Source organism: Tursiops truncatus, chromosome 14, assembly GCF_011762595.2.
Source record: "Tursiops truncatus isolate mTurTru1 chromosome 14, mTurTru1.mat.Y, whole genome shotgun sequence".
NCBI lineage: Eukaryota > Metazoa > Chordata > Mammalia > Artiodactyla > Delphinidae > Tursiops > Tursiops truncatus.
The window spans coordinates 25073248-25099095 of record NC_047047.1 but is presented as its reverse complement, the minus strand read 5'-3'; the positions used below and the strand labels follow the sequence as shown (position 1 = coordinate 25099095).

The 25848-nt window shown below is 45.8% G+C and overlaps 1 protein-coding gene across 4 annotated transcripts; it reads left to right on the top strand.

Annotated features, from left to right (window-relative positions):
* The first annotated feature begins 231 nt into the window (after positions 1-231).
* Positions 232-24466, top strand: SEMA4F (ssemaphorin 4F). 4 transcript variants are annotated; one of them, XM_004330416.4, is made up of 14 exons: positions 232-449; positions 2525-2676; positions 3307-3366; positions 3571-3669; positions 8567-8660; positions 18342-18461; positions 18569-18720; positions 19270-19448; positions 19681-19828; positions 19956-20178; positions 20319-20428; positions 20543-20703; positions 21854-21912; positions 22150-24466. In XM_004330416.4, the coding sequence occupies exons 1-14, from the start codon at positions 296-298 to the stop codon at positions 22758-22760; spliced, it is 2322 nt and encodes a 773-aa protein (XP_004330464.1). In that variant the 5' UTR covers positions 232-295; the 3' UTR covers positions 22761-24466. The 4 variants fall into 4 exon arrangements, with proteins under 4 accessions (XP_004330464.1, XP_004330465.1, XP_073647310.1 ...); XM_004330417.4 differs by lacking the exon at positions 3571-3669; XM_073791209.1 differs by having other exon boundaries at positions 21854-24466.
* The last annotated feature ends 1382 nt before the right edge of the window (positions 24467-25848 follow it).

The following is a 25848-nucleotide window of genomic DNA, read 5'->3' as shown; positions in this document are numbered from 1 at the left end:
CGTCCAGCCCATTTTCGAGGTAGAACGCCCCACCTACCCCTGGGTCTAGCTCCCTCTCTCTCTGGCCTGGGCTTTTTCTCTCCTTAGTCCGACCTCCACGCAACCCCTACGGCTGAGGAGAAAATCAGCCCCATCATTGGTCCCTTCTTGAAGGGGTGGAGCCAGGTTGTGCTCTAACCCGCCGCCGCAGGCCCAGCCGCACCGAGGAGAGCAGAGTGGGACCGAAGCTGGTGGCGCGGAGGCTCCGAGGAGGCTGCGGGGCGCGCCACACCCTGGCGGCCAGGCGGTGGCAAAAATGCCGGCCTCTGTTGCGCGGCCCCGCCCGCGCCTGGGGCCGTCCCCGGCCTCGCCCTTACCCCTGCTGCTGCTGCTGCTGCTGGAGGTGCTAAGCGGCCTGGTGTGTGGCCGCGTCCCCCCTTCGGTGCCCAGGATCTCGCTTCCTATCTCCGGTAAGGCGCGTGCGCCCTCGCCCTTATTCCTTCGCGCCGCGCCCAGACCCCGCTTGCAGGTACCCGGACCCACTTGCCCTCCCCACCCGGGAAGCCGCACCCGGGCCCCCACAGCTCAGCCCACTGCGTCCCGCGACGCCCAAGCCCCGCCAGGTTGCGGGCGGGACCCCCACTTGGTGCTGCTCCAGCGAGCCGGGCGACTCGGCTACTACGACCAGCCCGGGAGGCTCCCGCGGCCCCTTATTAAGGCAACCGCCCCTCACCGTGCAGACGCAGACCCTGAGGCCCAGGGAGGGGAATGGGGGTTGCCGGAAACCCTCTATTTCGAAGTTTCCTCTCCCTTATTCCGCTCTTCCCTCACATGCACCTGTGTCCGTCACGCCAGCGTGACGCCCATCGTGCCCTCAAACCCATCGGTCTTTCATACTACTCCAAACACCCATCCTTCTGATTACCAGCTCAGCATTTCCATCTGCCCACTTCTCAAATTCATTTGGTTATCATCAGTTCTAACCTCCTCCGAGCCTTTTGCCCCGTTCACAACCCTAATTTCCCTAACTCACTTACCAGTCCTCTCATCTCTGACACCAACTCCCATTTTCCGATCCACCATAACCCTCCTAACTTCCTCAACGTTCCCTACTCCCTCTACCCATTCCCTATATTGAGTAGCTGGGAAACGATTCAATGAGTTGATTTAAAATTCTTTTAAAATGATTTTCAAAGTCTTCAGAAGGAAAAAAGGAGGAGGGAGATGTCCTTTCAAAAGATGTGAAAGAATCCAGGGGATGCCACAAGGTTAAAAGTGGTCATTGGAGTGATTCACACTTTAACGGCTCTTTGTTGAGGCGGGCATGAGTGTAGCTATGAACCTTGTGTTTTTCTCAGTGGGCAGTGAGTGTTAGCACCTTGGGCAGAGAGAACCAGTGAAGCCAAGAGTACATCCTGTTGGGAAAAACTCACAACTGGGTAATAGTAATTTAGAGTTTTCTACATCTGTCATTTCAGACCAGTGACATATAGGGATGCTGTGAATCCAGAAGACAAAGTTGTGGTCAGAGCCTGGGTTTCAATTTGTGTTGGAACAATAGCCACAACATGGAGTTGAGGTCGCCAGTCTGGGTTCATATCCAGGAATCCAGAGAGGTCTATATGACAAGGCGAGGCAGAGGCGGGGATATGAAGGGTGGTTGGGTGATCCGGGGCTTATACTAAGCATGGGATAGTAGTCAGGATACAGCACAAACATGAGTATGGGTGTGGGAGGATTGGGTGAGTGGGGCTCCATACATCAGCACATCTAAGAATGCATGGCCATTCTACTAGTCTTGAAGGTAGCTGAGCAGATGAAGCAGGTAGAGCAGAGCTGTATGTGTCAGATGCTTCCACATATGTTATCTCATTTAATTTTCAACAACCCTGGATGGTGGTGTTTACAGATGAGGAAAATGATGCTCAGAGAGGGCAAGTAACTAATTCAAGATCATACATCAGGTAAGTGAAAGAACCACATTTAAACTTGGGCTGATCCATTTCCAAAGCACATACTCTTCTTGCCCCCTCTACTCTCTTACCTCTTTGGGTAGAATTAGGGTGAGATCAAGGGTGGTGGGAGAGAGAGGAGATGATCTCCTAATGTGATGGTGAAAAGAGTGAGACATTTCCCTTCTAAGTAAAAAGGAGTTACTATTAAGTAGTGATTTAAGAAAAAAGGAAATTTACAGAGAAAAGTACTTGTACCTTTTACAGGTATTTTCATATTATGTATCATGTTGCTATGAATAGAAATAAATATTAAATAGACTTAATATTTATGCTATTTTAATGAAGTGTTCTATTTTTATAGAAAAAGCATACTTTATTGTGTGCTAAATACTCTGGCCTCATCAGTTATCTTTCCCTGGGGAAATTAAATGGATGGCCTGTCCAGGCTTTGTTTTTGCCCTTAAGGCTGCTAAATAAATGGTACTTGGAAGAAAACAAAAATTGGCCCCTTTGGCTTTGCCCTTGTGGACCCAACCCTTATGAAATGATGGCTGATATCACTCTTCACTTTCACCCTCTCTTCCTGCCAGAGGCTGACTCCTATCTCACCCGGTTCACCATCCCTCAGACATACAATTACTCCGTTCTCCTTGTGGATCCTGCTTCCCATATGCTTTATGTCGGCGCCCGGGACACCATCTTCGCTTTATCCCTGCCCTTTTCAGGGGAGAGACCTCGCAGGGTGAGAGATGAGAGTGGGGAGGACCTCAGATTCTAGAGCATGTGATTAGATCCTTCGTTTTATGGCATATGAAGGGGGGTGTTGTGGTAGGACGGGGAATGTTGGTGAAAAGGAATAAGGGTAGGTCGTCAACCTTATTGTCTCAGCTGAGGGTGATGGGGGTGGCTCGTGGTGACTGGGGAGGCTATGAGGGAGATTCATGATTATGGGGAGGAGGCCACAGTGACCAGGGTTCAGGTGGCAGTGGAATCATTAAAATCACATTACTCTAGGGCAATAACTTTCAAACTTTTTTGACCACCCCTTAGTAAGAAATATATGGTACATTTTGACATAGTACACCAACTATGTACTGAAAGAAAACTTTCTTGAAACAATATCTACTCTCCTATATGTGATACATTCTGATATATTCTATTTCATTAAAAATAATGTTGATTGAGATTTCACAATTGATTTCATTACTCATTAATGGGTAGCGACCTCCAGTATGAAAAACAGTGCTCTGTGGTCGGGGGGTTGTCTCTGAAGTTTCCAAATTGATGGAGGTTGTAGAACTGTGTCACCTAGCCTGACTTGGGAGGAATTTGGGTGAGAATCTGAGAGAAATGGTCACTCTTCCTTTCTTAGATTGACTGGATGGTGCCTGAGGCCCACAGACAGAACTGTAGGAAGAAAGGCAAGAAGGAGGTAGGTATAAATCCAGGCCCTGGCCTGAATGTCAGTTGAGGCCTTGGCCCAGCCCTGACTCTGTGTCAGTCCCCTGCAATGCTCCCATCCCAATGGGCCCAGGCAGGGACTCTAACAACATACCCAGACCTGCATATAACTGTCTTAACACTACTTTTCCTTGTACCTGCTGCTTCTGATTCTCTAACCATCTCTGACCCTTAGGAAGAATGTCACAATTTTGTCCAGATTCTCGCCATTGCCAATGCCTCTCACCTCCTCATTTGTGGCACCTTCGCTTTTGATCCGAAGTGCGGGGTTATTGTGAGTGACAGGGGTGGAAGGATGGGAGGGGTCTTCTGTGAGTGACTGTGACAGGGGTCATGCTTAAGGCAACCCTTGTGCATGATAAGCATTGGGGGTGAGGGATGTCCTCATAGGGTAGAGGCTTTGTCCACTGAGGGAGGGTATGAAAGGGAGGGGGAGGGAGGTTGTCGGTAGAAGGTAAGGAATACAAAGTGAAAAGAGGGACGTAGTGGGATGGTGAAGGAAGTGAGGATGCCAGCTGGCCTGTGGGGAGGAACTTCAGAGGCCAGTAGCTCATGTTTTCCTTGTCCTGTGTATGCTTTGTCCGGGGAGCCTGGGTCCATTTCTTAATCAGCACTGTCCATACCTGTTTCTTCCTCCCATGGCATGTGATTGTCTTTTACCACCTTCTCCACCTCTGCTGTCAACCTCATTCTGTGTGGGCTGTGACCCTTTGCTCTCACAGCTTCTGAGGTCACTGCACATTAATGTAGTACCTGTTGGCCCCATACTCTGGATCTTGCCTTCAAGGTGGGCACTCTGTCAACCATGTTTTCTTCTTGGTCCTGTTCATTGCTGCTAAAGCCCTGGACATCTCCAACCTCACACCCAGGCAGGCTTGGGACATGGATACTCCTGATCACATCTAGGTTGGTCATGACCTCAAAAGTCCCTGGGATTGGTGACATCTTAGGAAGCGTGTTAATGTTTTGACTCCTCTCCTTTTCTCATCAGTTATCCAGTAGTCAATTACTGTTCCTCTGGCTGCACACATTTGTGACCAGGCCCTGGGAAGAGTCACATGTCCTTCATATCACTGGACACTTTTTATCCCTTTCTGCTGGGGGTAGGAGGGAGTGCAACAACTCCCTTTCCTGACCCTGATCCTTAATGGTAGATCTTGACTTGATCCTTCTGCAGCCTGCAGTAGTCCTTGCCACGTGGATCTAGTCAGTGTGTAGCTCCAAACCTCTTTGTTAAGCATCATCCTTATATTTCTGACTTAAGAATGCTATAATTGTATATGCTTGATTGCCTTAGTCCGTCCCTCTGGGCTCTCCTTGGAGTTAGTTGCGTTTATGTTGAGTTATTTTCATAATGCTGGTGATAGACTCCCTTTTGAGGTGTGAATAGCTCCCTCATCCTGGGAAGGTTTCCCAGTTCAGGGTGGTGTTGAAAATCTCTATATTCCTTCAGGTAACGCTGAGGGCCTAGTTTCCCTACAGTTCTCACAAAGCTCACAGAAGTAGCAGTGGAACTGCCATTGACATATTTGTCCTTTCCTAGTATACGTAGGATCAGGGAGCCCATGGGTGTGAATACCAGAGCCATGCTTTACAGACGATGTGATTACTCCAAGTTAGTTCCCCAGGGCCTTCTATTCTTCTTTGGCTCTCTGAGGTGGGACCCTAATGGTTGTTAGATAAGTATCTAGACAGAAAATGTTCTGGACATACCTGTCAGGAATGGTGTGACTTGGACCCCTATCCATTTTTGAGGAATATCAGCAAATAAGAACGAAGCCAGGGGCCTGTGTACTGCACTCCTATGACTTTTAGCTCTTTTTCTGAACCCTCCTATCCCACAGGCTCATGAAATGAAGGACCATCCTTTGATCAAGTCTTGTTTGTAGGAGAATATAAGGTACAGCTAACAACTGTGTTAACCCTTTAAGCATCCTGAAACTGCTCTCTAGACTTCCTGAATGTTCTTTTCTGCCTTTGTCTTATCCTGCCACCTGGCAATCCCCATCTGCTTGAGCAAGTCCTTGCCTTATCCTTAGTGCTGAACTTCTCATGTCCCAGACGGATGACTTTGAGACTGTGTGTAACAATCTGAGAACTTGGACTAGCTGATCCAGATATAACAACTTGCTCAGAGTTGATTGCTCAGAGAAATGAAGGTTCTCACAAAAGGAAGTTTAAGCATAGGACCTACCAGTTCCAACAATGTGGAGTGTTGCCCTTCAGTGACAGCTCATCAGACATTGGGGGAAAATATTTTAATTTGTTTTTCTGAGGGAGCTCCGGCAGTTAACAGAAAAAATGTTAGACTTATAGCAACAGCAACAACAACAATGAGAAGACTTCCCATTCAATTGAGTGTCTACTCTGTTGCAGGCTTGTTGCTTGATACTTTCACAATGGAGTTTAATTCTTATCACCATATCATGATATTTATTTATTATGATAGTGATGACACATCATGAGAGTATTTATTTCCAATTTACATGAATGAAACAGAAGTTCTGAAAAGTTAGGTAAAAGTCTGAGATATATAGCTGGCCGAGGCACAGCCAAGATTCAAACCCAGGTTCGTCTGGCTGTGCTCTGCTCCCTTGTCCCTCTAGTCCAGCCTGCACCCTAGAAGAAGACCTTAGCTGGCTCCAGTTTCTTGTGACATTTGATTTGTTTCATGTTAACAAGGACCACCTCCCCCTACCCCTCACCCCCAATCTCTCAGGAAAGGTCCTTTATATGCCTTGCACTCTTCTTGGCCAAAGTCAAAGGATGGGTTCTAACCCCACAGCTCAGTGAGAGCTTGCCTACATAGCTCTGGCTTTCAACTTGAGGGGCTTGCCTTCACTACAACTCATGCTGATAGGACTGTGTTGACACAATGATATAATGAAGAATCTCAACATTCAGATAATGTGGTGGTGTGGTCGTATCCTTTCAGACCCTAATTAAATGTCACTTTGACCGTACAGTAATCATAACCTATGTAGTTAATCGGCTCCCTTGCTCAAAGGCTATAAACCTAGATAACGTGATGATGCCATTTGGGGAAACTGGAAGAGGACGAGTTTCAACATGTTCAATTTTTTTTTTTTTTTTTTTTTTACCGGTATGCGGGCCTCTCACTTTTGTGGCCTCTCCTGTTGCAGAGTACAGGCTCCGGATGCTCAGGCTCAGCAGCCATGGCTCACGGGCTCAGCCGCTCCGCGGCATGTGGGATCTTCCCGGACCGGGGCACGAACCCGCGTCCCCTGCATTGGCAGGCGGACTCCCAACCACTACGCCACCAGGGAAGCCCCATGTTCAGTTTTAATAGATCATCTCTGTGAGGAAAGGAAGTCCAGCAGTCAAGTGCAAACATGGACTAGAGTTTGGAAGACATCAGGCTTTAGAGAGTTTGGGGAATGATTTGCATAGAAAGTCTGGGCAGAAATGTGAAAATTAATGAGATCTTTAAAGTATATGTGAAAAAGACTAAGGATACATGGTTAGAGGCTGGAAAGGAGAAGAGAAACAACCAAAGGAGATAGAGAAGCAACAGATAGGAGGAGGGGCTCCAGGAAGGTAGAATTTCAAGAGTCAAGAAGTAGATTATTTCAAGGAGGAGAGTGAATCAAAAGTCTCCAATGGTGCGAAAAGATCAAAGAGAATGAGAACTGAGAAAAGGCTCATCCTTTATAAGTCCTTGGTGAAATGTGATGGAATAGTTTCAGGCATAATTTGTTTTCTAGGAATAACAGGTGATCCATGTTTGGTTAGAAGAAGTAGTAGTTTGGGATAAAGAGGCAATGGTGAGCCATTTTTGTCATTCTGTGGCTCAAACATTTATTAAGTCAGTGACTAATAGTCTAGGAATATTAATCTGGGGTGGGTATAGAGAGTAAATTGGGAGCAAGGCGAAGCAGTGTGGAGAAAAGGAGGCGATAAGACAGGCCACAGCAGCAGGTAATAACCCCATGTTCAGAGTGCCCAAATATCTTGGTAATCTCTCACTGAACTGTCATCTTTCTCCTCTGGCTACAATGTGCCCACCACCACACAGGGCAGATGATTATGTTTCTGTGGGGTCCTCCATTCTGGAAGATTCTTGACCCAGTATTCCCTTTGAGGGGACATCAGATCACATCTCATTTTAACAGGTCTTCTTCAAGGCTCTCTCAGTAAAATGAAACCCTGTTTGCCAACTACAGGAAATAAGTGAGCAGTCAGAATGGGCCAGTGGTACACTTATGCTCAGGGGACGTAGATCTATGTTGGTTCTCCAATTACCATCACAGCAATAAGGCTCCAGCAACACCATATGTCCATCCTAGTTTGTGAACTAGAGATATCATGCCTGGTACTTCATGTCATAACTGATTCCTAACTGGCCATAGTTAACTTCCCTGTCAGTCCAGGTTGAAATCATCTGTGATTTTCATTTTTAGATGTTATCTTGAAGCCTCTCTTAGTGCTGGATGCTCAGCTAAGGTCATGTCTGGCTGGCTCTGTGGAACTCTTACACCTCTTGCCCACCCCCGCACCCCAGGTTAGTCCCTCTGGAGTCCCTGGATGAGGAAGACACTTACCAAATTCTCAGATTCTGACCTCAGCTTCAGTTCTTCACTGACTTTGTAGATTCCCTTCTCTCCTTCTGTGTATCCTTGACTCTGGTTCAGTCTTTTATTCGTGGAGTGGGATTAGGTGAGGGATGGCCCTTCTCTCTAGACCCCTGGGCTTCGGATGGTCCTATATCAGCCTGTACTTTTCTTTACCCTTCCTAAGTGCTCCAGCCCTCAGGAGGCCTGCTTTCTTCCCTGGTCCTCCTTATCCTGTAGCACGTTCTCCAACCAGTTGCAAAGCTGGCGGTTCAGCAGCATTTCAGAGGAAAGGTCTACCTTTCAGCCTCTTGGTGTCTTCTAGTGCCATCCTAGGTGTTCCTTCATCAGAGCATGTGGGTGTTGGGAACTAGGGGAATTGAGGGAAGAGGAATAAACTGCTGAAAAGAGGGATGGCAGAGGTAGGAAATGCAGGAATGAGTGGTGGAATCAGGAATAGCAGACTGGGAATATGGGGATGGTAGTGGGGGAATGGGAGATGAATGGGAATTGGGTTTTTTCTTCATCTGACCATCTTTGTAATTCTCACCATGGACTTCCCCATGACCTCTAAACCAATTGCCCCCTTCTGGTCTGTAGGATGTGTCCAGTTTCCAGCAGGTTGAAAGACCTGAGAGTGGCCGGGGGAAATGTCCTTTTGAGCCAGCTCAGCGGTCAGCAGCTGTAATGGCTGGTGAGTGGGGAGAGATAAGCACCTGTGACTTCTTGCTGTAATTGCCTCCTTCCCCGCCCTGCTGTTGGAATTTCTGTGTCCTTTCTTTACTTTCATCAGAATGTCTATTATTCCCACATCTCTTTCTGGCCTTTCCTATTCTTCCCAGAGTGCTTGTGTTCTCCTGCTTTTACCCACAGAGTATCATTTCTCTTGCTTTTCTCTAGAGAATATGTCACTGTTCACAGTAGACTGTGAACATTTCCTCTGTTAACCTCATCTCTGTTAGTCATTTTTTCCTGTTTTTAAGAGGAATCTACTACAATGCATATTATAATAAATTTGAAAAAAGTACAAAGAAGAACATAAGAAATCTTTTAGAACAGCATAGTCCAAAAGAACTTTGTGTGATGATGGAATTGTTCTGTATCTTCAATGTCTAATATGGTAGCCACTGGTTACATGTGGCTGTTGAGCCCTTGAAATGTGACTGGTGTGACTGAAGGGGAGAATATTAAATTTCATGTAATTTTAATTTAAATATAAATAGCCATTCATACCTAGTGACTACCATATTAGCACAGTTTTAGAGTATTCCTACTCTGAAAACCACTGCTAGTATTTTAGGATATTTCCTTCTAGCCTTTTTAATGTGTGTGTCCACATGCATATATACTCATGCACATATATTTGGCTGGCCACTCCTTTGTTGCTCAGAAAAATCAGTAATGACTATTAAAGAAATTCCTTCTGTTACTTCCTTCAAACAAACTATATATACATATAGAGTTGCTCCAGTGTTCAATGGTTCTATCACAGACTATGCCTAAATCTTTTCTGGAGAATGATTGACTAATTCTTTGGTAGCCACAAAGTGAACTGTTTGTGTGCCACATAGCCTGTATTTTAGGTTAGACTACTCCACATGCACTCTCCAAATTCAGTGAGAACCCAACGATTTTTCTCATGAGAGTATAAAACAAGCAGGTGAACAGAAATTTTATAAGTGTGTGTTTTATGAAACTTCTAAATGTCATGCTACAGGGATATAATTTTGAATATTTGTCATGTGACTTTATATCATAGGCATTTCTATATAATTAAAAAATTCTTTGTGAAGAAAAATTTTAATGACATTATGCTACTCAACCTGTGAGCATACCATAATTTAATTAAAGAATTCCAAATTATTTATGTAAATTTATTTTCAGGTTTATTTAGTTCACTTCAAAGTTTTTGCTATGGTCTCTAATACTGTAATGAACATTTTTGCACATAAATTTTTATCCTCATTTTAGGTTATCTTCTTAGACTCCTGGAAATGGATGACTATATTAAAGGATGTGAATATTTTACAGCTCATTATCTGTTGCTAATTGAGTTTTTAGAAAGGGTATACCAATTTACACCCTAAATCAGCAGTAGATGAGTGTTTTTTCACATAAATTTCACCACACTGTTTTGTTGTCATTAAACATTTTTGTGTGTGTGTGTGTGCTGATTCAAGGCTAAAAATAGCACCTTTAAAAAATATTTATTTATTTGGCTGTGTCAGGTCTTACTTGTGACATGCAGGCTCTTCGTTGTGGCTGCAGGCTTCACTCTACTTGTGAGGCACAGGCTCTAGAGTGCATGGACTCAGTAGTTGCAGCGCGCGGGCTTAGTTGCCCCGTGGCATGTGGGATCTTAGTTCCCCGACCAGGGATCGAACCCGCTTCCCCTACATTGGAAGGCAGATTCTTAACCACTGGATCACCAGGGAAGTCCCAGCACCTTGTTTTAATTTGTATTTTTTTGAATTTTAGTGAAGTTGAACATTTTTCATGTTTTAGTACTTATTTCTGCTTTGGTCAATCCTCTGCTTATGTTCTTGGGCCAATTATCAGGTAGGATATTAGTATTCCAATCTACACCTTTTCCTTTGTGATTATATTTTTAAAGCTAAATCCTTCTTCAGTTAGAGAGCAGATAAAATTTTCCTTCTTAAAATTTTTTTTCTGAAACATTTTAACTCTGATTTATTTGAAACTTATTTTGAGAAACGGCATGAGAAGGGAATCAAAATTGATTTTTCCCAACTAACTATTCAGTTGACTTAGCATCATTTATCACACTGTTTTTTTCTTCCTTCATTAAAGTTGCTACGAACCTTATTATAAAATATTGGACAATATAAATTTTAATTTAAATATTGCACAATATTTTATGAAAAACAAAAATTGGGATATAAGATCTAAACTTAAACTTTGTTGTTGTTGTTATGGACCATTTTTAAAGTCTTTATTGAATTTGTTACAGTATTAATTTCAGTTTTATGCTTTGGCCTTTTGGCCACGAGGCATGTGGGATCCTAGCTCCCCGACCAGGGATCGAACCGCACCCCCTGCATTGGAAGACAAAGCCTCAACCACTGGACGCTAAACTCTTTTCTTATGCATGACTTTATTTGTAGGAAAAGTCTTAAAAGCTGCACAAATTAAATCACTCTTGGGCTTCCCTGGTGGCACAGTGGTCAAGAATCTGCCTGCCAATGCAGGGGACGTGGGTTTGAGCCCTGGTCCGGGAAGATCCCACATGCTGCGGAGCAACTAAGCCTGTGCGCCACAACTACTGAGCCCTAGAGCCCACAAGCCACAACTGCTGAAGCCTGTGCACTTAGAGCCTGTGCTCCTCAACAAGAGAAGCCACGACAATGAGAAGCCCGCACACCACAACGAAGAGTAGCCCTCGCTTGCCGCAACTAGAGGAATCTCGCACACAGCAACGAAGACCCAATGCAGCCAAAAATAAATATAAATAAAATAAATAAATTTATATATTAAAAAGTCACTCTTATTCAGTTAATGATTTACCTTTTCTGAAACGTAATGAAATAACAAAAATTTTTGAAAATGAACATAAAGTATATATCTAGTAAATACGATATTTGAGTTGTCATTTTTATCATTCATCTACAGTTGAAGTCAGTGAGACCTTGTTTATACGCATACATATTTGAATAAAAGTTTAGTCAATAGTTTATTTTTCTTAACTTTATATCAAGCATCTTTGGCAAAACGCTGAACCAGTCATTAAGATCATTCAGAAAGATTTCACAGGTTTAGCAGTTATGAATGTCTCTTGATTCTACATAATTGTTTATCAACAAAATGACTTCTCAATTGCAACAATCTGAAATAATTAAAATACTTTGTTTCAAGCAGTATCTTTAAGTACATTTAACCATCTGTGTGTAATTTCTCTGTGTTCTCTCAGCAAGTGGAACACAGCATGTAGTTTAAGAATACAAATTTCATAGATAAGATAATTGTATAACAACATTTTCAAACAGGTTAAGTCTTTTTTTCCCCCAGGTAATGAAATTTAGTGTTGCCTTTCAGCTGATAATTGATGGAGGTGTCAGAAATCACTTTCTAACAGTTTAGAATGGCTAGCTCAAGACATAGAACCCCCATGGCTTTTTCTGTCTCAGATCCAAGTCATAGTCAATATCAATATTATAAGTTTTCCTCTGAAGTTCTTTATAGGGCTATAATTTAAATTTTTTCTTGGTCTGACATAATGCCAATATTTAGTTGGAATTTTTTTTTTTTTTGCGGTACGCGGGCCTTTCACTGTTGTGGCCTCTCCCGTTGCGGAGCACAGGCTCCGGATGCGCAGGTTCAGCGGCCATGGCTCACGGGCCTAGCTGCTCCGCGGCATGTGGGATCTTCCCGGACCGGGGCACGAACCCGTGTCGCCTGCATTGGCAGGCGGACTCTCAACCACTGCGCCACCAGGGACGCCCTAGTTGGAACTTTTAATGTTGATCCATTGTGTCCTACTGGCCCTTGTTTTGAAAATAGCAGTATAGAAGATAGTGGCAATGTTATTTAAGAATTAGAACCAAAATTCCCAGTTAGGAGCTATACAAATGTCCTTAAGGATAATAGACATATTTTGAAAGAAAAGAGCTTTTAGTAATGAAAATATTAGAATATAATGGCAGGAGTATTTCTTATTTTAAATTATAAAAATTGCAATGTGCATTGTGGAAAATTGAGAAAATATAGAAATGTATAAAGAAGAAAGTGAAAAGTTTATTGTAATTCAGTCATCATCAGGTAACCACTATTATTATTTCGGAGTATTTTCTCATACTGTGTGTGTGTGTGTGTGTGTGTGTGTGTGTGTGTGTGTGTGCGCGCGCGCGCGCGTGCGCATGTGTGCGTATTTATAATAAATTGGAATTGTCATGCATGTTTCACTTATTGTATACTGAACATTTTCTCATCATAGAATTTGTTTAATTATTCAAAACTTGATTTTTAGTGATTGTATACTTTTTCATCGTATGAATGTAGCACACTTATTTAATTATTCCCATATAATTATACATTCAGATTTTAAAATAAATTATTGCTTTTATAAATAATGCTGCATGAGGAATCCTTTTACATAAATTTTAATGTAAATCCTTTACATGAATCTAATTAATTGCATGAGTCAATCCAAAAAGTAGGATTGCTGGGCCAAAGGATATAAAAGATTTTTATAGTACTTGATGGGTTTGGCCAAATTTCTCTCCAGTGAGTCCTACCAGCAGTGGTGAGAGGGCCTGTTTCATTACAGCCAGTTAGCCCCCAAAATATAGTTAATAAACGTAAAACAGTGACTTTCTCCAGAGTCCAATTTGATGTTTTTGATTTACATTTCTATTAGTGAGGTCGAACAGCTTTTCATGTGTTTATTGGCACTTGTATTTCTTTAGGAAAAGGTCTCAGATATCTTGTCTTCAAATTTGACATTTATCTGTACTCCACTGAGATAAAATTAACAAAAGTGATCTCAGTGTCTCTATTTGCGCTATTCCAATTCGGAAAAATGCAAATATTTTGACAGTAACGTTCACATTAGCCTAAGAACATCCGCAATTCCTTCTCAGTCTTCTTTGCAGCATCTTTGTTTTCTGCTCATCCTTTAAATGTTCCTTAGACTTCCACCTAAGATCCTCTTCTCTTGCATTCTTTGTAATTGTGATCTCAGCCAGCTCCATGGATTCTGTTTGCACTGCATTCTGATGTCTCCCAAATCTGACGCCTTCCAGATCTGCCAAAACTAGCCCCATGGATTCTGTTTCTACCAGATTCTGATGCCTCCCATACATTATCTGGAGCTACAGACCACATATCCAGCTGCCTTCCAGACATACATCTCCACTTAGATGTCCCACAGGAATCTCAAAGTCAGCATGTCCCAAACTGAGCTTATCATCTTCACTCACCTCCCCCAAACCTTCTCCTCGACCCGTGTCCCCTTCTCTGAGTGCATAGTGCCATTACCCACCAAGGTACCCAAGCTAGAGGCAGTGATTTGTCATCTCTGGTCCTCCGTATCACATTCAATAGTAAATAGGGCTCTTATAAAGAAGAGCAGAAGAAGGGAGCTTTTGCTTTCTCTTTGGGAACCCGTCTTGTGTTTTTCTTGTCTCCTTTTGGTCTCATTGCATCTTGTGATTACTGCATCTGCTAAGGAGCCCTGTATGTGCACTGGGTGCTGCCAGCATTTTACGGTCAAGCTTATCTCTTAAATCCGTGAGTGTGTACCCCAAGACAGCATTCACACATCGAAACAAGACAGTTATAAATCCTATGTGCCAGGAGAGGAAAAGGTAGAGTAAACACTGCATCTCCAGTGATCTGTAATTATGTCCTGATAATAGGCTGTTTAAAAAAAAAAGAAAAAAAAGGTATCTAGCTGGCATAAACCTTAGATAAGGAAATAGAGAATATTAGGTCAGGAGCTGTCTATCCTGCAAAGCTCTGACCATGAGAAGAAAAGAGAGTGGAAGAAGGCAGGCTAGGGCATGTTAAAAACCCTCTTTTTAAAGATAATGAGTGATAATTCCTATTATAAACCTTCTTTAAAAGTGAGCATTTTGATACCAGAGTGAAAATTTGAACCCCTTCAGGGTGTAGTGAAATATTCACTGCCATGGCTTATAACCTAGTCTGTCAGTGTTGGGTTGCTAACATATCTGGGAGGTCTATGTTCGCAGGCTTTACATCTGAGCAAGTAGAGATCTATTTCTGCACATAATTGTCATTTTTCTTTGGCTGTGATTCTTCATCTTTGTGGCTTTCAACCTTGTTTTTCCTGGTATTTCCAAAATGACAGTATCTTAATTTTTGGGGTTATAAAAGTAAAAGGTGCTAACTACAAAAAATGTTCAGTGAATACAGAAAAGTAGAGAGGAGAAAATAAAAATCACTTGTAATTTCATTAGAAACAAACATCAGTAACACTGTCCAGTTGTAGCTCCTTCAATCTTTCCTGTGCCTACAGACATATATACATATTTTTTAAAAATAGGGTTGAATTATACCATGTGTTTTTTTCTAACCACCTTGTTCACTAAACTCAACACCGTGGGCATCGCTCTCTTTGGCATATCATCTTTTGCCAATAGCAGATGTATGTTTTCATGTTTGCTAGCTTGATCTAGTCAGTAATAACTTGCCAAACAACCGCACATACAGGGATATTTTATTGTATGAACAGTGCAACAGAATATTTGAAATTGACGGTTCTGGAAAATTCAGGGCATGTGGTGATCTTGTGTCCTCCTGTGTCCTCCTGCCCTTGTAATTGTGATGGCTGTCATTCCTTTTCCTCTGTGTGTGTGTGAAGATTGTGTTGTAAGCCCCTTAGTACTCATGGAACACCTGAAGCCCTGCTACTCCCTCCCAAAGTGTCTGATCCCTCCTGCTATCCCTTTGTGACCCTCGGCTCTCTCCGCTGAGTGAGTGTGCTCTTCAGCAATCCTAGGCTCCAGAGTTGCTGACTGCCCCCATTTAACCCCTTAGAAAGTTTTGGGACTTCACCTCCGTCCACCACTGGGTCCTTGCATTGTTGTCTGTGGTCCTTTACCGTTTTCAGAATATTTATGAGTGTTCTCCCTCAAACACATCAAGTCATGCTTCCAAAATATTCATAACTGTCTCTTCCACCACATCTCCCCCATTCTCAGGGTATCCATGACACAGCTTCTGTCAATAGTTTCAGTTTTAGAGTGTTTTGTGTATAATGCTTTTAGGAAAATTTTTATTCCAATTCTGGCTTCTGTGTCATGTTTTTCCCCCTGGAACTACTGAGGATTGGCTTATTTGCTGCTCCATTAGCTGCCAGAAACTTTGCCCCAAATCTGATTTTCTCCCTCATGAAATACTCTGGAAGGGAATGGGATGCCATTTTATAGTTGTGGCTCCCCTACCTTATGGCAACAAATCAAGCATATGGCCCCCTGAGGTTCCTAACACATATTGAATGCCAGCCGGGTAATTGCCTAAGATCATACTACTACTAAGTATTCAAAGTTCAAACCCAAGCTTTCCTGACTCCAAAGTGCTTGGATTCTTTTCACAAACTCGAGTGATAGTATAGTCTTCCCTCCCACCCAGTAAGGAAGGGGGTTTCTAATTCTTTACTATTGCCCTCAGAGGGCTCCTGACCCTTTTCTTGCTTTGCATTAAGTGTTTTTAAGTGTTGGTGGTTATCATTTCAATGCCTGAGACATGCAGCTTCACAGGAGCATCTATGAGCCCAGGACGTAGTGCTTCCCTCAAGGTGGCCCTGCCCTCTGCTGCCTCCCTCAGTGCACATGACCCCGCGGCTCTTGCTGGGGTTTCTGGGCACCAGCCTCCAGCACTCCAGCCTTGCTTGCTTCTCCAGCCTCTCTGACTCTTCTGAGTCAGTGCTCTTCTGAGTTGCCTTCAAATGATGGTGCCCCAGGGCTCCCTCTCGCTTTCCTTTTCTCCTTGGCTTTCACATTCCTGTGGTAACTTAAGCATGACTCCTAGGTTGCCTGATTCTGGCCCTATGGTCCACACCCTTCTGTTCGATTGCCTTCCAGCGACTCCAACCAGATGTCCCAAAGGTGCGTCAACCTTAGTGGGTCCAACAACTGAACTCACCTCCTCTCCAGCCACCTTCTTTATGAGCCTTATGTCATTTCTTTGCTTGGTTCATAATATCATAATCTACTATTATCCGTCTTATAAGCGGAAACCTTAGAGACATTATTTTACTCCATTCTTTCACATCTCATATTCAACTGATGTTCAAATCTTGTTAATGGGCTCTACCTCAGAAATATCTCCCAATTCCAGCCCCTTTCTTTCCTCTACCAGTGCCTTAGTCCTTCTTTGTTCTTGCCAGGACTGTGTGAAGGCATAACTAGCATTTTCTTCCTAAAAAACAAAACTAATTACGTCATGTCTCCTCAAGAAAATCTCTGCAGTTTTGCCCTCACCTTTAGGATAAAGTCCACATTTTCCTGGCACGGAAGAGCAGATTCATCACAATTGGGCGCCTATCTCTGCACCTCTAGCTCATCTCTGCTCACTTGCCCAGCAGCCCCTGTGCCCCGCTGGAGCTCCAGCCATGGGGAGTGCCCCACATCCCTGAACATGGCTCCCCTCTTCCCCACTTGCCTGTCTTCCCCCCGAAGTCCTTCTACCTGGCAAATTGCTCATTCTTCAGAGCCAGCTCAGATGTGACCTCTGAGTTGCTGCTCCCCCAGTTAGATGTGGCTGGGTCCTCCTCTGTGCTCCTACACACATCTGTGAGTCCACGCCTCTTGGTATCTGATTACGTTTGTCTTCTGGACTCAAATGGGAATTCTTGGGGGGACAGTGATGTGCTTAGCACTCAGTGCAGTGCCTCTTACGTAGTAGGTGGTGAAGGAATGCTTCTGTTCTTCTCTGTTCTCTCCAGAGTCCCTGTGATACTCAAGACTCCACCGGGGGTTTGTGACCTTCTTGTTCCCTGAGTCATTGTCTCCACTCATGTCTGGGCCCTTGGCAGTGTTGCTCAGAGTGGCTATAGTTCTTTCACATTCAGCCCACAGAACTGCACCTCCCCTTCCTTCCCAGAATGCCTCTGATTTCTCTCTTTTCCAATCCCCACCATTCCTAGAGCACCTCTGCACCTCCACTGAACCAGGAGGGAGGATCTGATTCCTCGTTGTTTCCTCTGGCTGGCTGTGAAATATCCAGAAATCCCCTAGGTTGGTGTTTCTCAAAGTGAGGTCTTGAATCACCCACATCAGAGTAACTCTGACTGCTTGTTTGAAACGTAGTTCTTGGGCCAACCCCCAACCCTACTGAGTGAGAATTGCTGGGCCCGAGGCCCAGGAATCTGCATTTTGATCAATTCCCTAAATGATGCTAGTATACCCTAAAGTTGTGCCTTGTTCCAGGGCAGTATACACCCCCTAATACTCAGAAAGAACAGTAGTTCCCTCAGACATTTACCGTAGTGGGAGAACTTAAGTAAGATGGGAACATGCTGCAAAGCAAACCTCTTCCTGGAAAGTTACCACGTAATTATAGGGTAGAAAAGTCCTTAAAAATGACAACAGCAAGAAACAGACCAACAAAAAAAATCTTGCTTTCCACAGGGATAGCTTCTATTCTTCCTTCATATACATGAACATTCCAGCAGTTTTTCCTTAACACCGGTTCCCGTTACTGCCCCGGAGCACTTTATTTCTGTTTATTTTAAGTGAGGTAATGCATGTCGTGCTTAGCATTGCCTGGCACTTAATGTGTGCTCAGCCCCTGAGGGTTCTTGCCCCTGCTTTGCTCCCTGCTCTGCCTGTGACCCTTTCTGAAAGCTTCCTCAGTGAGTCTGACAGTCCACTTCCTCCCTGTCACCCTGCAGGGGGCATCCTCTACGCTGCCACTGTGAAAAACTACCTGGGGACGGAGCCGATTATCTCCCGGGCTGTGGGTCGTGCTGAGGACTGGATTCGGACAGAGATCTTGCCATCCTGGCTTAACGGTGGGGAGAGGGCAGAGGGGGGGTGGTGCTGCTCTGGGGACAGAGTAGGTGGAGGCTGGGTGGCCCCAGGCTATATCTGTGGGATCTGAGGCCACGGGTCTCCCCAGCCCCAGCCTTTGTTGCAGCAGTGGCCTTGAGCCCAGCCGAGTGGGGGGATGAAGCCGGAGACGATGAAATCTACTTCTTCTTTACGGAGATTTCCCGAGCTTTTGATTCATACGAACACGTTAAGGTCCCCAGGGTGGCCCGTGTGTGTGCGGTAAGACCCTGATCCCAGCTGTCTGTCTTGTTTTCTGCTCTGCCTGTCCTCCTGTCTTTTCCTCTGGTCTCTGTCTTTGTATTTCTCCTCTGTCTTCTTTTTTGATGGGCCGTGACTACTTTTCTGGGAGCTTGAGGAATGTGGCGAAAGGGCTCTGGCCTCTTTTACCTACTTCTTATCCCGTGTGACACGGTAGTGTAGAGGTTAAAGGCAGGAACTGTTGACAGACCTGGGTTCAAGTCCCTGCTACACTGCTTACTGCCTGTGTGACTCTGGCAGTGTCGATTTGAGGACTAAACGAGGTAACTTACGTAAAGCATGTAGTGCAGAACTTTATAAGTGCACAATAAACACAATAAACATCATTGTGGTGATCCTGCCCACCCCATACCTCATTGTCCTTCTCAGTTACTCTGTATCTCTGTCCTTGCATTTCTATGCATCTGTCTCCCTATCTGTCTGTGTCTGGGGGAAACTTGTATTGGTCTCCACAGTCCTCCTCTAATGTTGGTCTTCTAAAGAGAGCTTCCTATGTACTTGTCACCCCAGGGGGACCTTGGGGGCCGGAAGACCCTCCAGCAGAGGTGGACGACCTTTTTGAAGGCTGACCTTCTGTGTCCAGGGCCTGAGCATGGCCGGGCCTCCAGTGTCCTGCAGGACATGGTCATTCTTCGACCTGAGCATGGAGCGGGGACGCCCATCTTTTATGGCATCTTTTCCTCCCAGTGGTGAGGGGGTCCTGATGTGGAGAGTTATAGGGTGGGAGATACCTGGGGTTGCTGCAGGTCAGTGCGGTCTCCTCCAGTGGGGGTGGACTCTCCGTGGAGCCCTGCTCCTTCTGCCATGAAGCAGGCTGCACAGCTCCCTGTGCGTTTCTCATGGGTCATCTCATTTGACAGGGGATGAGTTGCTTCCCCTAGTTCCCTCTAAATATCCAGCTCCAACCTGTGACTCTTCCAGGGAAGGGGCTGCCATCTCTGCTGTCTGTTCCTTCCGACCACAAGACATTCGGACAGTGCTGAATGGTCCCTTCAGAGAGCTTAAACATGACTGCAACAGGGGACTGCCTGTCATGGACAATGATGTACCCCAGCCCAGACCTGGAGAGGTAAGGGGGCTGGGGCAGTTCTTTACCTCACGCCTGAATTGCCCCATTAGGACAAGAGCCCAACTAAGCATCACAGACACTTCCTGGCCCCTGGGAAGCTTTGTCACTCATCCTGTGTTTCCTTTAGTGCATCACCAACAACATGAAGCTCCAACAGTTTGGCTCGTCACTCTTCCTTCCTGACCGTGTGCTCACCTTCATCCGGGACCACCCACTCATGGACAAGCCAGTGTTTCCAGCTGATGGCCACCCCCTGCTGGTCACTACAGATACAACCTACCTCAGAGTCGTGGCCCACAGGGTGCCCAGCCTCTCAGGGAAAGAGTATGATGTGCTCTATCTGGGGACAGGTATGTTTAATAGCCAAGCAAGTTGCCCATCCAGTGCACACAGGTTGTCGCCATAGAGAAGGTCCCATGCATACAGGTGTCAGAGTCCCAGGCACAGGCACAGTTATGTTATTATGTCTTGCCCCTTGCTTGCTTCCTAGAGGATGGACACCTCCACCGAGCAGTGCAAATTGGAGCCCAGCTCAGTGTTCTTGAGGATCTGGCCTTATTCCCAGAGCCACAGCCAGTTGAGAATATGAAATTGTATCAAGTGAGTTGTAGATTTTGGCGAGTCTGGTGGGGAGATATCTGAGTCCAGAGCCAATCTGTGACATTGAAGTCTGGGAGATCCAGCGTGTTTCTCTTCCTCACTCCCTTTCTGTAGAGCTGGCTCCTGGTTGGCTCCCGTACTGAGGTGACACAAGTGAACACAACCAACTGTGGCCGTCTACAGAGCTGCTCAGAGTGCATTCTGGCCCGAGACCCTGTCTGTGCCTGGAGCGTTCGGCTAGCTGCGTGTGTGGCCCACACTGGAGAGCATGAAGGGTGAGGGTGGTGGCACTGGTTCCTTGCCTGATGTCCCCAGGCTCTGGCCTATCCATATGTCTGTGTCTGTTTCTCATGGGTTAATGCTGCCCCCTCTCTCTCTCTCTCTCTCTCTCTCTCTCTCTCTCTCTTTCTCTCTCTCTGTGTTTCTTAGTGTCACTTGTGTGTCCATCTGTCAGTCCATACTAACCATCTCTCTGTCCTCATCAATGTCCCTGCCTCCCTGCTGGACCTGCCCTGACTGTGTGGTTGATTTCCATGTTGCCATACGCTTCTCAGTTTTCATTTTCTTTTTTTTTTGGCCGCACCACGCGGCATGTGGGATCTTAGTTCCCCGACCAGGGATCGAACCCGCACCCCCTGCATTGGAAGCGTGGAGTCTTAACCACTGGACTGCCAGGGAAATCCCTCAGTTTTCATTTTACAAGTGCTCTTAGAAGTGTTTTCACAGTTGACAACTCCCCTCCTTCCTTCCTTGAAAAACTCTATCCTGTTGCCTTCTATGACTCTGCATTCTCCTGGTTTTTCTCCCTACCTCACTCTCCAGTCTGTCTCCCTTACTGGTTCCTTTTCCATCCAGCTTCTGAATGTTGATATTCCTCAGGGTTCAGTCCTTCTCTTTACACTTTCATGCACTCTCTAGGTGATTTCATTCTCATTGTATTCAGTACCAACTGAGTGCTGGTGACAACCACAGATGTATCTTTAGCTGAGGTGTTTTGTGAAACAGAAAGTCATCTCACTGACCCTCACAGAATTTTGATTAGCTTTGATAGAAGAAGTTTTCTCTTTCTCTTAACAGAGAAATTTTTTAACAGAGATTTCCAGAGAAATTTTGTGGTTGTGGACCACCAGCTATACTTCTTGGAAGGTTCCTGTGTTTCTTTCAAAGTACCCCACCAAACATCTTTCTGACAGACCTAGTGCAAATTTAATTCTCTGTAGTCTGCTAGAAATATTTGTAGAATTTGGCATGTCATGAGTATAAGAGGTATTGGGGAAAAATTTAGTGATGAAGAGAATGTTGACTGATAATTCTAGAGGTGACTTATGAGATGATGGGCGGTGCAATTGGTGAGTGAATGTTCGGTACGGAGGAGGGTAGAGGGGGTGTTGACACTGGATTTATCAAGTATTCTCTTCTTTATAGGCTGGTTCAAGACATAGAGTCAGCGGATGTCTCTTCTTTGTGTCCTCAGGAACCTGGAGGTCTGTATGGTTTAGGGAACGTGGGTAGAGTGGATGTAAAGGGCCTAGAAAGTCATGTTTTTGGACCTAGTTTAAAACGTGTATCCTGGAAGTTATGGCAGCCTTACCCTCTTTGGGAATCCCCTTTTCAGCTTGATGCACTATGGCTCCTTCTCATTTCTCGTGTCACCCCACATTTCTCTCTAACACCTCCAACCTACAGCCTCACCACCTTTTGTGCTTTTGCTGTCTCTGCAGAACACCCAGTGGTGTTTGAAGTTCCTGTGGCTACAGCTGCACATGTGGTCTTACCATGTTCCCCGAGCTCAGCCTGGGCATCCTGTGTGTGGCACCAGCCCAGCGGAGTGACTGCACTCACCCCCCGGCGGGATGGGCTAGAAGTGGTGATATCCCCAGGGGCCATGGGTGCTTATGCCTGTGAATGTCAGGAAGGCGGGGCAGCTCGTGTGGTAGCTGCTTACAGCTTGGTCTGGGGCAGCCAGCGGGGTGCTCCAAGCCGGGCTCACCTAGTGGGGGCTGGACTGGCAGGCTTCTTCCTGGGAGTTTTTGCAGCATCCCTGACTCTCCTTCTGATTGGTCGGCGTCAGCAGCGACAACGACAGAGGGAACTTCTGGCTAGAGACAAGGTGGGCTTGGACCTGGGAGTCCTACCATCTGGGACCACAAGCTACAGCCAGGACCCTCCCTCTCCCTCTCCTGAAGATGAGCGGCTGCCCCTGGCCCTGGCCAAGAGGGGCAGTGGCTTTGGTGGCTTCCCTCCACCCTTTCTGCTTGATCCTTGCCCGAGCCCACCCCACATTCGGTTAACTGGGGCTCCTCTAGCCACGTGTGATGAAACATCCATCTAGGGCTGGGCAAATAACCACGAGTGCATGAGTGACCACTGGATGGAATGACCATTGGGACGCTGGGGCTCGATGGTCATGGAAGATCGTCGTGGCCTCTGAGTTTTCTTTGGCTTTTGAATGATCACTTCAAATGCCCTGTATGCCTTTTCTGGGCCTGGATGGGCTCAGGGCCAGGGCTTTGCCTGATTCCCATAAGAGATCAGAATTGCTCTTGCAGTGAATCAGGACTTTTCCTGCCCCTGCCCTCTCAACCCCTATGACCCCTTCAGCCCACTATCTTGGGCCCATTAGTTTGGGGCTAGGCCCCAGGACATCGCTGTGACTTTGCTTTCCGTTTGGGCCCTGGCCAGAAGGAGGAGCCGTGGAAGTTCTAGGGGGTTAATGTGCGCTGACTCCTTTTGCTGGTTCTCCCAGTTTATCTGATTCTCTGTGGAGAGTGCATGATTCCCAAACTGCAACGTGCAATCTCTGCCCTGAGATCTACCCCATCCCAGTTTTCCTTCTTCCATGAAAGAGCATGTGTAAATACACGGATGTTCATAGGTGACCTGGACACATGTGCATGGATGACTAGGCCGATGCTCTGGTGTATTCATGGGAGGTTGAGAGGGTCAGGCTGGAATGAGGGCAATACCTACAGGACTTTAGACCCTGTAGCCAGTGAGGGAATGGCTCTCCTTTCTAAAAGGAGAAAACCACTTCCCTGTCTCCATCACCCCTCACAGCCCTTCTGTTGAGTAGAGAAAAACTCCCAAAGTGACCTTCTGGGTGGGAAAGGCAATGGTACCTCTGACCACATCTTTCTCTTTGTTTTTGCCTCCTGGCTTCCACCACTGCCATGCACAGCTGCTCTTTCTCTGGCTAGAGCCCTTTCCTTGGCTTCTATTAAAACTTCACAACATTCTAAATATCAGGGGATGAAAAAAGTGGAACAATCGTGGGAAATACAAGCCGCACAAAGATAGGTTTATATCAGTGACTTTATGACTTTACTCAGGTTGATACCCTTGCTCTAAAGCAGGAGTTCACCTGGGGTCCATGGCCTCCCTGAAATCGCATGCAAGATGCTGTCTGTATATGTGTGTCTGTATTTTTCTGGTGGTGGTGGGGCTGGGTTTGTGACTCTCATTAGATTCTCAAGCCTTAACAAAGTTAAAGGACCACTGCCCCGAGGTCACCACATGTTGGCCAAGCTGAGGTGGTGACAGGCAGGGGTAGCTCTTCCTGCCCTTTGGCCAGCCCCTGGACTGGCAGCCACTGGATACCTTCTTGTTGCTCCATTTCCTGGAAGGTGGGCTCTGTGCATATTTGAAGACACTGTCAGCTCTCACCAAATGTAAAGACCTCTTCCTGCTTCACAACTCTCAGACGCTCTAGGCTTCTCCTGCTCAGTTCCTGTCTTGGCCTGTGAACGTGCCTCATTCATCCCTGCTGAGGGACTCCCTTGAGCTCCAGTGAATGGTCCAGCCTTTCCCAGTTGAAGTTTTCAGCTCTACTTGCCTTGGCAGCAGCCTGTGAACTACTCAAGAGTCCCCTTGGGTTTTGAATTATCAATGGTTTTGCCATTAATAAGTGTATGTTCCTCAGCAAGTAATCTAACCTTGGAACTATGGTTTACACATCTGTAAAGTGGAGATAATAGTACCTACCTCAGGGTTGCTGCAAGGATTAAATGAGAGAACATGTAAACAATAAAACGCTCTCTATACCAGTAGAGGTTGTTATTGTAAAAATTGGCCTATTCTACCATGATCATATAGCTTAACCATCTGATAAGCATGACACATGCAGTCACTTTAAGCCTCATTTGGTGGGAGGAGAGTCATTGCCTCACACAGACATCCTGTCCTGGGGCATCTCTGGTGAGCTCTTAGCTGCTAGTGTCTAGGTTTTGGGAGGCAGGGGCTGTCATTTTCATAATCTTCAGATGTCTTGGCGACCTTATTGGTCTTTCTATATGGGAATGGAGGGGGGCTCTGTATTCTTTGGTTTATCCTCACTCACTCTGCTCTCTTGAGGTTATGGGTTAGTTTCATTTCGAGGACTGAAGGGAAATGGGAGATTTCAGTAGGATCTGGGATCTCTGTGAAAAGGAGAGAAGAGTTTCCCAAGGAGGGGGAACCAGATCACAGTGGATTTGGGGCATTTGGTCCTTGGGTAGTGGCTCTGGTTGGAGGAAGATGGGATGAGGAATGTAGGAAAACTGAGGAAGGATGGAAATAGACATGAAGGGAGGAGAGCCACGTCTTAGGCTGTGGAAAGTTCAAGCCCCAAGAGTGAGTGATAGCATGGAAATGTGAAACCAGATCCCAAAGAGATAAGTGTGAATAACTGATTGCATTATCTTTGGACTGTGGGGGTGTGGGATGGGAGAGGATCCAATGATAAGGGAGGTGAAGAAGGATGCAGGGTTCCTGCAGGTAGAATTGTGAGGATTCTGGCAACCAGAGACCTGACTGGCTTTTGCACATAAAAGCAGCCAGGGAGAGGGTTGGAGATGGGGCTTGTGTTTGTGTTTACCTCCAAACTCTAAAGATTGCCCACTTTCTGGCCTTCACTCTGAAATTCCCCTCTGTTTTTGGTTCTGGTCCCTGGTCCATAAATTGTGACTGTCAGCTTGTCACCCCTAACCAGTGGTCTGCTGCTACCCACGTGACCTTACTGAAAGCAGAGCCAGAAAGAGATGCTCCCTGTTCACTCTCATGAACCAAGTGAATTCCAGCATACCGCTGGCCCTAACCCAACAGGAGGCAGACTCACATCTTTTCCCAGGAGTCTCCTGGCTCCCTAGCTTTCTGCAGTAGCCCCACAAGTGATGGCAGGAGAGGGCTCCTTTAGGTATCGGCTGGGCCTTGTCCCTCCTGGCTACTCTGCCCCTGTCAGAGGGGGGCGGTCATGGCTACAGCAGACTGTTCTTGGTCAACTGCACAGAGATCCTATCTCACAGGTGTGGGGATTGAACTTGCCTTTGGTTGTAGTAGAGCCAAGGTTGGAATTTTTTTGTTTTTGTTTGTTTTTGCGGTACGCGGGCCTCTCACTGTTGTGGCCTCTCCCGTTGGGGAGCACAGGCTCCGGACGCGCAGGCTCA